Here is a 12,482-nt window from a genome sequence, read left to right on the forward strand (position 1 = left end):
TTGAGAATGCTCTTCACAGTCACTAAGTTTGCTTATCATTGAGAATGTTCTTAGCAGCAACTAAGTTTGCTTATCATTGAGAATGCTCTTCACAGTGACTAAGTTTGCTTATCATTGAGAATGTTCTCAGCAACGACTAAGTTTGCTTATCATTAAGAATGCTCTTCGCAGTGACTAAGTTTGCTTATCATTGAGAATGTTCTTAGCAGCAACTAAGTTTGCTTATCATTGAGAATGTTCTTAGCAGCAACTAAGTTTGCTTATCGTTGAGAATGTTCTTAACAGTGACTAAGTTTGCTTATCATTGAGAATGTTCTTAGCAGCAACTAAGTTTGCTTATCATTGAGAATGTTCTTAACAGCGGTTAAGTTTACTTATTATTGAGAATTTTAACAGAGACGACGCCTACTTATCATTGAGAATGTTCTTAGCAGCGACTAAGTTTGCTTATCATTGAGAATGTTCTTAACAGCGACTAAGTTTGCATATCATTAACAATGTTCTAAACAGCGACTAAGTTTGCGCATTATTGAGAATGTTTTTAACAGCGACTAAGTTTGCATATCATTAAGAATGTTCTAAACAGCGACTAGCGGCTACGTTTGCTTATCATTGAGAATGTTCTTAGCAGCGACTAAGCTTGCTTATCAATGAGAATGTTCGTAACAGCGACTAAGTTTGCATATCATAAACAATGTTCTAAACAGCGACTAGCGACTAAGTTTGCTTATCATTGAGAATATTCTTAGCAGCGACTAAGTTTGCTTATCATTGAGAACGTTCTAACAGCGACTAAGTTTGCTTATCATTGAGAACGTTCCTATCTCCACGGAGCATCTTAACTCAAGCAAACTTACCTCTGCAAAGATCGTGTCATTCAAGCCAGTCCAGATTCCTCCAGTTCTGTCGGTTGTGTCAAGGCATGGGCTGTCTTAAAACCTACCATGATAAACTACCGCTTCAGAACCATGCCACTCTTCCGTCCCTAGTTTCTTTGGCCAAGGTTTTGTCTTTCATCTATTGATTTCCGAGTTGTGGGTGCGTGTGTAAGCGATTTGATTTGCTTTCACACAAGATTTCTTCTTTCCAAATTATGTGAAGTCACCAGGGAGTTGCTGAGAAGAACTTTTCACCAGATTCCTCCAAGTCCGTCGGTTGTGTGTCAAAACCAGACTCTGTGCACAAGATTCAGTGCTGCATAAAAACATTAATTATATATAATTATAATGAGAATGGTGTGGAAAACCAAGCACAGGTCGTTGGTGATGGTGGCTCTTGGCTTAAAATAAAAATTCACTTAAAAGTTTTTTATATATATTTTTTTTACCTCTTTTGTGTTTGCAAGACTGTTGATACAATAATAATTCAAAACCACTCTCATCTCTCTTTGTACGATCTTGATAAAGTTGCGTTTCGGTTTTGCTTTCCATTTTCTCAATTCCCAAGCACTTTCCGGATATTTTGGGTGTTCTTGTTCAAATTACCACGAGTTCATATATCGATGGACTTAGACCTCGATTTATCTGTACTTGTGTCATTTTTCTGTTCAGTTTTCGAATTTTTTCACCTGCTGATTTGTCATCTCATTCCATGCTCAGTAATCTTTGAATCTAAATCTGTTTTTTCTGCATGTGTGTGTGTGTGAACACTTGTTTTGTAGTGATGGGTGCGCGTTTCTGTGTGTGTATTCTCAGGAGTTTCGTCTGGCACAGTTTATGCACGTTATTGTAAAGTACTTTAGGCAGGCAAGAAAAGGTTATATATATGTATATGTACCCATTACCAATGAAATTTTTTACATGGGTAATGCAGACTACAAAAACCAAAGGACCACCACTTCGCAGTGTCATCACCATTTCCGTGGCATTACTCTCACACCTCTCCACGTTCCCCCATATACAGCAACACCCGAGTTCGTCTGTCGCAGCCTCAGTGCCATCAGTCCACAGAGGAGCTATCAATGTTGGGTTGCCAAGAGGCCACACACCAGAGGAGACCCTGCACTGCTGCAAAGTCACTTCCCTTGGGCCCCCAACACCAGAAACATGACACAAACTGTTGTTGGAGGCGGAGGGGAAGTTTGTAACGGACGCTGCTACAGGGTGCATGTTTCATATCATGCTCTTGCATTACATGGTAAACATATGTATGAATACATATGTGAATGTGTGTTGGGTGGGGGTGGGTTTGTATATGTATATATATATGTGTGAATGCATGTTTATATGTACATATGCAGCGTTTATGTGAGTGTATAGTTTGCCAGATATGTTTTGGTGTGTTTAACTCACTCAGTACAGCCAGTCCTCTCTTCTCCTCTACACACACCCCTCGGATGTCCAGTGGGTGTCTGAATGACCCAACCTTTAACTTCCGTCGTAAGAATTGTGGTATTCTTTGTCAACATTCACCTCTTCAGTATAAGAGCCTTCCTCTTGCAATATTTTGATGATGGTAGTTGGGGTGAAACGCTGTTAACGTCGTCTCTTTCGCCATTCGTATGGAGAGAGTTAACATTGATGTAATGCATTATGTATAGTTGTGTGTGTTTTGTAAAGTACCCTGAGCTGTAATCCGAAGAGAGTGCTGTGTAAAAAGTCCTCAATTATCAATTGGGAGTGTTCACGTTAGACCGTGGTCAGTAAACCTAGACAGAGAGAGAAAGTGGGAAAGAGAGGAGACAGAGATAGAAGACAGAGAGGGGAAGACAGAGTGAGAAAGACAGGGAGAGACAGACAGGAAGAGAGAGAGACGAAGAGAAAGAGGAAGGAATAGGAAAGAGAGACCAGCAGAAAGAAAGAATTAAATGAACGTGCAAGTGCTCACACAAAACTTCTCACCCGGATAAAAAAGAAAAAAACCCTGAAAAACAAAAACTACTTTCATCCTTGCAGTCCAGACGCTCAGGTTTTTTTGTTTTTTTTTGGTTTCTTCTTGTTATGAACCAGTTTTTAATCACATTCTCTTAAAACTGTCACAACATCCTTTTACTTATAGCTGTGCCATCCGGACACACAAATGGCAGCTCAATTTACACAAACCAACAAACAAGACAAAGACCAGACCAAAAGAAAATGATGAAATGCACCAAACAACACGCAAAAAAAACCAAACAACAACACAACATATTCGCTGCTACACATTTCAACTACGGAGTTTTTAACTTCTCCTCGACCTCATGCACTCACGAAACCGGCACAGCGTTACACTATCATCGGGTATAAGGGTTGTCCAGACTTTAATGTTGTCCTGGGTTCTTGAAAATCCACGCAGCGCAAAAAACTATCATTGGTACTCCCAGAATTTAATGTCGTCTTGGGCTCTTTTTTTCTTGAAAATCCATGCAGCGATAAACTTCGACGTCCCATCTTTCTATCTGGACACATGGGTGATCGTACCTGTGTAAGTAGTTGTAAAAAACTTTTTTTTTTTTCCAATTAAAAAAAGAGAGAAAATACGTTGTCAAGTAAGCATCATCACTTCACATGTATGTCCTTGTCCATTTCATCCGAGCTGACTTCTATTTCAGGGCAGGGGATTTGGGCTCTATCTCACGCACTCCAATCAAATGTACAGAATGTCTGCATGCGGTCTTAAACGCATTGATGAGTATATCTTATTTTTGTTGCTGTTTAAAAGACATATACAAATGGGCATTGTGTGTGTGTGTGTGTGTGTGTGTGTGTGTGTGTGTGTTAGTGTTTGTATATCTGTGCACAAATTGTCAAAAAGCAAGATATTAAAAAAAATTCTTAAAAAAGATGAGCTGAAACAAACGACTGAAAACCTTAGTCAAGTACCAAGATCTTTCCACATTATGCCACAAGTATGTGAAGAACAGAAGATGCAAACAAACTCCTCTCTTTTAAGACCTGGTGAACAAGTTGTTTTTTGTTTTTTTTGTCAGTCTATCAACAAATGGCAAGACCATGTAATTGTAAAAAAAAAAAAAAAAAAAAGGTCATTTACTTATGGAAGGCTGGGGGAAAAAATTACAAAAAGAAATGAGACACCATTTTTCTTCTCTGAATTAAATTGATTCTTATGAACATATGGGAAGATGAGACAGACTAAAGCAACCAAGAGCAATCTGACCTATATATATATCTGTATCTAAAAAAAAAAAAAAAGGAAAAAAAAAAAAAAAAAAAAAGAGAGAATCTATGACCCTATCAGAATCGAAGGTAAAATGGAAGAAAATTGTGCAGACAAACAATGGGTGAGCCAGAAAAAAAAATTGCCCATTCATTAAGATTATTTTTCAATTCATTAATAATAATAATAATAACAAACGTCTGAGAATGATTACTTTCAAACCCAGAACACATCTTACATTGTAATATTTTGAAAGATTAATGCTTCATCTCTCGTGTTTATTGTCAATAAATACATAAATGGGGGGAAAAAAGAAAAGGAAAAAAAAAAAAAAAAAGAACCAAATCATGCAAACACGTAAATTTTTGTAATAAAAACTATTAATACTCAAAAGAGGAACCGTGGTAGCCGCACAGTAAAGTGAAGGAAGGAGGGAGGGAGAAGAAACAGCAGCAGAAAGGGAAACAAAGACAGAGAGAGAGAGAGAGAGAGAGAGAGAGAGAGAGAGAAAAGGGAGAGAACACCCCCCCCCCACCCCAACCCCTCCACCCGCAGTAAACATCACTACGTGAAAGAGTCCCCAAATCCACTCTCCGACCAAATTAACCATCTCTGCTCTTGTTCCGGTGAACAGTAAGTAAAAGTAACTTTGATCTACCAGAGAGAGAGAGAGAGAGAGAGAGAAGAGAGAGAGAGAGAGAGACAGGGTGGGTGAGAGAGCACAGGAAAAGTGGGCACGTGAGAATGAAAGGAGGGCAGGGGGGTGGGGGGAGGGGGAGGGGAGGGTTGTCACAGAGACGGAGTGAGGATGCGTTCTCCTGTGTTGTGCCTGATATGGTGGATTCCTACTTGCAAACTGGCAATGCTGCAACAAACAAAGAAAAAAAAGGAAAAAAAAAAAAGAAAATATCAAATCAAATAACATGATCGTGTTACAATTTATCATTTCCAAACATTCATCATAGATTCAGAACAATTTGTGCATGAAGGTTGGAAAAAAACACACCAGAGTGTGTGTGTGTGTGTGCGTGTGCGTGTGTGTGCGTGCGTGCATGTGTGCGCGCGTGCGTGTGTGTGTATGCATGCGAGCATGCGTCCACTCAAGCAGTTCACAAAGTTAATCAATGTAGCCATAAATGTAAAATCTTAATCATATTCTATGACAAATGCAACAGAACCAGTACTGCAATGTTTGTATTTGTCCTGTCATTGACAACACACACACACAAAACACAATGACCAACTGTCCAAAGATGCCAAAGAATAACTAAACCTTGCAAGTCCAAATTTTCAGCTGAACAATGTTTGTCTTTTAGTTTTATCTGTTTAAAAATGTATTCATTTTGAAAAGATAACATTCAAGTGTAAAAAAGTTAACATCTGAGATGTCAAAAATTACCAGAATGTGTGATGGGATATAAAACAAAATTCCTTCACTTTTATCAAAAACAAAACAAAAACCCAACCCTTTCTTACTAGCAAAACAGCAGTCAAGATTTCATTCAGTGGGAAAGGACAGCCCTGTTTGTTTGGCTGATACTAGCGCTAGAGTATTTGTATTTCTTTTTATCACAAGAGATTTTTCTGTGTGAAATTCGGGCTGCTCTCCCCAGGGAGAACGTGTCACTACACTACACTACACTACAGTGCCACCCTTTCTTTTTTGTGTTTTTTTTCCTGCATGCAGTTTTATTTGCTTTTCTTATCAAAGTGCTTTTTTTTTTTTTTTTTTAACAGATTTTTGCCAGGAACAACCCTTTTGTTGCTGTGGGTTCTTTTATGTGCGCTAAGTGCATGCTGCACACGGGACCTCGGTTTATCGTCTCAACCGAATGACTATATTGTGGGGATTCACGACTGACAGAAATGATCACTGCACATACATAAGATCTAAAATTAAAGGTTTAAGACAGGTCCCACAGACTTTTCTGGCCATCACGGCAGTGAATTCATATCCACTGTGTCTATGGCTTGGCAGAGGACGTTCGGGCCTAATCCTGTCTGTGTCGCTTTGGCCTTCAGCATCCTAAGTCCGGAACCTATCTACACCAGGGTGGAGTGAGGAAAATCGGAGTGAAGTCCCTTCCCCAAGGGACACAACACCATGCCGAAGCGGGGCCTCGAACCCCGATCACCGGTGAACACTGGGATCAGACATCCATTGCCAAACCAACCTGGCCACAGTGCCTCCTATACAATCAAGATTTACATCGTTATCAAAGAGCACAAAAATTTAACAAAACCCACATCCGCAACCTTGACTCTCCCGTCAGTGATGTTTGTACAGTCTTGGGTCCGTCATTCGTTACCACCATTTACTGGAAATGTACAAAGTGCTTGAGGAAGAGTCGCATCATGACAACAGCTGGTGTGACACACACATCAAACCGGCTTCACACACAGTACACGTCCTCTATAACCACCACCTCTGAGACACGCACACACACACATATATATATATATGGACTTAAAAAAAGTTAAGCATCATGCTTATGGCACACACTCCCACTTCATAAAAGCAGGTTTGCTGTCAGAAAATGTTTTAAAAAACACTGACAGATGATATAAATCATGCATGGTGCACTATGACCTCTCACTGTGGCTGTTTCAGATACACATGCCTTATGCACAGCTTGAAAAGTGCGTTCAAATCAATGTTTCACTTTCCCTCCTCAACGCATGTTTTTTAATTTTCAAAACATGATAGTTCTTCAAAGTGCTATGCATCCGTCATCATCGCCAGTGGCAAATGTAATCACAAAACTCCACTCCGTAAAAAACAGTACTGAGATGTAACACAACTCTGCTTACATAGAACGTGTCTAAGTAAAAAAAAAAAAAAAAAAAAAAACTTGGGGAAAATCTATGCAAACTTTCACATTTACCAAGAAAATGATAACATCACTATTATTACATGACATTAATAAAGATTAAGAAAAACTCCATAAAAGAACATCACAGCTCCTAGAATAAGTTCTTATTAATTTTCTTCTTCCAGAAATCAAGTTAAGTTAAAGTGTTATCAACACTGTGTCAGAAACCGAAACTCCAGCACACACAAAATTAAGGTAATCACCACACACACACAACACAACTAAAGGGAACAGCGGTGAGAAACAGAAATGAACCTCTAGCACTAAAGTTTTACAATTTATGTGAGGATATGCTGACGACAAAGAAGGCATACAAAGGTGAAGAACTAATTCTAAACATGATGGGTGCAACAGCTGGGTGGTTAAAGCGTTGGACTTTCAATCTGAGGGTCCCGTGTTTGAATCTCGGTAACGATGCCTGGTGGGTTAAGCGTGGAGATTTTTCCGATCTCCCAGGTCAACATATGTGCAGACCTGCCAACGCCTGAAACCCCTTCATGTGTATACGCAAGCAGAAGATCAAATACGAACGTTAAAGATCCTGTAATCCAAGTCAGAATTCGGTGGATTATGGAAACGAGAACATATCCAGCATTCACACCCCTGTAAACGGAGTATGGCTGCCTACATGCAGGGTAAAAACGGTTATACATGTAAAAGCCCACTTGAGTGCATACGAGTGAATGTGGGAGTTGCATCCCAGGAACGAAGAAGAAGAAGAATTCCAAAAGTTACAATTGAAAAACACCCCACAGCCACGAACCAATATCCTATTGATTTATAAACAGAACTACTAGATACCACATTCCTATTTTGTCTACAACTTAGCACTAGTTACAAATACTTAACCACAACCACAAACCAGGATACTACTCATCAACAGTACTATGGGTCAAAGAATTTTCATCCCTAAAAAATACCATCACACTAATTCCCTCACCAAATCAATACCCAAAACCAGCGCAAGTTATATTCTTATAAATATGAAACAGAATTACCTTGCACCGACATTCAACAACCATTTCTCCCCACCCAGGGAAGAAGACCAACCAGATGTTAAGAAACACACACAGTCACAAAACCTCAAACCTGCTGAATTATCAATCAAATTTTCAGTGTAAGCACAAGACTCCGGGAGATGAGAAACGCCACTCCCCATGGGGAAAAACACACACACACACACACACGTGATACGAGGTGAGAGGAAGGTGACAGGGGGTTTGGGAAACACAAGAGGTGAGGAGAGAGGAGAGGGAGAGAGAGAGAGAGAGAGAGAGAGCGCAAACATTTTACCACAAGGGGAAAGACAAGACATGCGCTGCACTAGAAACTAGCGCATCACATCAGGGAATTGGCAGTCAGAACGCATGGATCTGAAAAGCACACGAGTCAGCCCACATGCAAGGATCATCATCTCACACACACACACACACACACACCAAAGACAGAGACACGCTTTAACAAAACACAGGACAAGTGCACATGACCTGAAAGCTGACAAAAGGAAGACAGATATTCCACAAGAAAACTATGTAGCAAAGTATGCTAAGATGTTCTATGAGAAGACTGACTATGCAGCAGAATATGCTTCGATATTCCATGCGAGGATGGACTATGTAACATAACATGTTTAAATATTCCACAAGAAGACCGACTAGGTAGCAGTTTCAGTTTCAGTAGCTCAAGGAGGTGTCACTGCGTTCGGACAAAACCATATCGCTACACCACATCTGCCAAGCAGATGCCTGACCAGCAGCGTACCCCAACGCACTTAGTCAGGCCTTGAGGCTGTGAAGTAATGGAAGACAAAATCCATCAACTTGATTGCTGTGTCAAATTTGACACAATCAATTTTGACATGAACTAATAACTCATGTACCGTTCCTGGTCTGTTAATTTTAGTAGCCATGTACAACCACGGATGTGAAAATCTATGTTTTTTTTGTTTTGTTTTTTAAATGCTGTTCCATCATATGATGACAACTATGCACTTATTTTTAAGTGTGTGCCTCTAAACCTTATGGTTAAACGACAAATAAAATGATTCTGTTCACCCCGTGGTGGGGTGTGTGGGGGAAACAAACACACATCTCAGTGCTAATTCCACATACACACAAAGCTGTGTCTGTGTACCCACCCTCTGACACAACACAAACCTAACGCACACCTGTCTGGGTCTTCCCTCCAACACAAACCTAACACACACCTGTCTGGGTCTTCCCTCCAACACAAACCTAACACACACCTGTCTGGGTCTTCCCTCCAACACAAACCTAACACACACCTGTCTGGGTCTTCCCTCCAACACAAACCTAACACACACCTGTCTGGGTCTTCCCTCCAACACAAACCTAACGCACAACTATGTGGGTCTTCCCTCCAACACGAACTTAACGCACACCTGTCTGGGTCTTCCCTCCAACACAAATCTAACGCACAACTATGTGGGTCTTCCCTCCAACACGAACTTAACGCACACCTGTCTGGGTCTTCCCTCCAACACAAACCTAACGCACAACTATGTGGGTCTTCCCTCCAACACGAACTTAACACACACCTACCTGGGTCTTCCCTCCAACACAAACCTAACACACACCTGTCTGGGTCTTCCCTCCAACACAAACCTAACACACACCTGTCTGGGTCTTCCCTCCAACACAAACCTAACGCACACCTGTCTGGGTCTTCCCTCCAACACAAACCTAACACACACCTATCTGGGTCTTCCCTCCAACACAAACCTAACGCACACCTGTCTGGGTCTTCCCTCCAACACAAACCTAACGCACACCTGTCTGGGTCTTCCCTCCAACACAAACCTAACGCACACCTGTCTGGGTCTTCCCTCCAACACAAACCTAACGCACACCTGTCTGGGTCTTCCCTCCAACACAAACCTAACGCACAATTATGTGGGTCTTCCCTCCAACACAAACCTAACGCACACCTGTCTGGGTCTTCCCTCCAACACAAACCTAACACACACCTGTCTGGGACTTCCCTCCAACACAAACCTAACGCACACCTGTCTGGGTCTTCCCTCCAACACGAACCTAACGCACACCTGTCTGGGTCTTCCCTCCAACACAAACCTAACACACACCTATCTGGGTCTTCCCTCCAACACAAACCTAACACACACCTGTCTGGGACTTCCCTCCAACACAAACCTAACACACACCTATCTGGGTCTTCCCTCCAACACAAACCCAACACACCTGTCTGGGTCTTCCCTCCAACACAAACCCAACACACCTGTCTGGGTCTTCCCTCCAACACAAACCTAACACACACCTGTCTGGGTCTTCCCTCCAACACAAACCTAACACACACCTGTCTGGGTCTTCCCTCCAACACAAACCTAACACACACCTGTCTGGGTCTTCCCTCCAACACAAACCTAACGCACAACTATGTGGGTCTTCCCTCCAACACGAACCTAACGCACACCTGTCTGGGTCTTCCCTCCAACACAAACCTAACGCACAACTATGTGGGTCTTCCCTCCAACACAAACCTAACACACACCTACCTGGGTCTTCCCTCCAACACAAACCTAACGCACACCTGTCTGGGTCTTCCCTCCAACACAAACCTAACACACACCTGTCTGGGACTTCCCTCCAACACGAACTTAACGCACACCTTTCTGGGTCTTCCCTCCAACACACCAGTATATGGGGTTGGTGCAAGTAAATGTTTCCATTCCATACAGTTTTCTCTCAACAGAGAAATGCTTACGGTGAGCTCTTGAACACAAATAATGCATCAACCCAACACAGTTATAGATATATGAGACTACTACTACTCTTGAATAAAAAACAAACAAACAAAAAAACAAGCAAATTACCCACCTCAACCTAATGAAGTAGTAGGTATATGGTCCTATTACTAACTGGATTCACATCAGAAAAAAAAGAAGCTTACTCACTAAAATCACAATGGAACCCATTAAAAAAAAAAAAAAAAAATCTAAAATTATAAAATAAATGAAATAAAATAAACAAGTGTATGTTATACTTCACTGTCTCTACAATCAATAACAACCATCGGAGCCCAATTATAAAGTAAATGAAATAAAATAAACAAGTGTATGTTATATACTTCACTGCTTCCATGATCAATACCAACCATCGGAGCCCAATTATAAAATAAATGAAATAAAATAAACAAGCGTATGTTATACTTCACTGCCTCCACGATCAATACCAACCATCGGAGCCCAATTATAAAATAAATGAAATAAAATAAACAAGCGTATGTTATACTTCACTGCCTCCACGATCAATACCAACCATCGGAGCCAAGATAAAAAAAAACAAAACAACAACAGTGCCACAAAGGAAGATGGAACAGAACGATCACAGGTAACGGCATGAAGGGAAAGGGAAGGGAGAGGGAGGGGGACACACCATTAACCCCCTAACTGCTGCCGGGTGGTACGCTCCTCAGTGAGGGCCTGTCCTTTCACCGTGATAAAACCGAGCTTACAGGCCAAGATGTCAGCCACCCTTTCTTTTTCTTTTGTCGCTTGCACATCTTCCTTTATTTTTTATTTTTTGTCTAGAAAAACCAATTAGACTGCTCACGAAAAAAGCAGTAGTACTTGGGAATTCAGATCCACACCACACTGATCTCATTTTGCCGAGATTCAGCAGTTAAGGGGTTAAAACATGCAGATTTCTCTGCCCAAGTTCACATGCCATTCTATCAGAGGGGTTTCATTAAGATTAAAAAAATAAATAAATAAAAAAAAAAGAAAGAAAAAAACGTAAAGTGCCTGCACACTCACCGTCTAAAGCTTCTGCAGCGAAGAACTGTACATCCACATCACTGTCGGTCTTCAGTTTGTCTAACAAGGGCTTCACACTGTTCTGAATAGTTCTGAAATCACAGGGCAAGGTGAAACATTACTCGGCAGCCTTTCACAGCCATCAGGGCAGTGACTTCATACCCACTGCGTCTAGGGCTCGGCATTAGAAGGCAAGGCCACCCAGTCCTCTCCTTCAACAGTTTTAACACTCTCCATACGAACGGCGAAAGAGACAACGTTAACAGCGTTTCACCCCAGTTACCATCATCAAAATATTGCAAGCGGAAGGCTCTTATACTGAAGAGGTGAATGTTGACAAAGAATATCACAATTCTGACAACGGAAGCTAAAGGTTGGGTCATTCAGACACCCACTGGACATCCGAGGGGTCTGTGTAGAGGAGAAGAGAGGACTGGCCGTACTGAGTGAGTTTACCTTTCCCTACAAAGTCAGGCAACCACTCACACCTGGGTGGTTTGAGGAAAATCGGAGTAAAATGCCCCCCCCCCCCGACCCCCCCGCATGTAAAAGAACCCACTGCAACAAAAGGTTTGTTCGTGGCAAAATTCTGTAGAAAAATCCACTTTGATAGGAAAAAGAAATAAAACTGTACGCAGGAAAAAATACAAAAAAAGAAAAAAGAAAAAAAAAAGGTGGCGCTGTAATGTAGCGACGCGCTCTCCCTAGGGAGAGCAGCCCGA

At 41.4% G+C, this 12,482-nt stretch overlaps 1 protein-coding gene across 2 annotated transcripts in view; it reads right to left on the reverse strand.

The window, feature by feature from the left end:
- Positions 1-3,254: 3,254 nt before the first annotated feature.
- Positions 3,255-12,482, reverse strand: part of LOC143291756 (uncharacterized) — a 37,293-nt gene continuing 28,065 nt past the window's right edge. Inside the window, exons 14-16 of one of the 2 annotated variants that reach the window (XM_076601873.1) lie at positions 11,761-11,852; positions 6,343-6,413; positions 3,255-4,960 (exon numbers count right to left, since the gene is read on the reverse strand). In XM_076601873.1, coding sequence (XP_076457988.1) covers positions 6,394-6,413; positions 11,761-11,852 — 112 coding nt within the window. In that variant the 3' untranslated portion in view covers positions 3,255-4,960; positions 6,343-6,393. The remainder of the gene's footprint in view (positions 4,961-6,342; positions 6,414-11,760; positions 11,853-12,482) is intronic. The other variant, XM_076601872.1, reaches the window with a different exon arrangement.

This window comes from Babylonia areolata, chromosome 17 (assembly GCF_041734735.1).
Source record: "Babylonia areolata isolate BAREFJ2019XMU chromosome 17, ASM4173473v1, whole genome shotgun sequence".
In the NCBI taxonomy this organism is placed as follows: domain Eukaryota; kingdom Metazoa; phylum Mollusca; class Gastropoda; order Neogastropoda; family Buccinidae; genus Babylonia; species Babylonia areolata.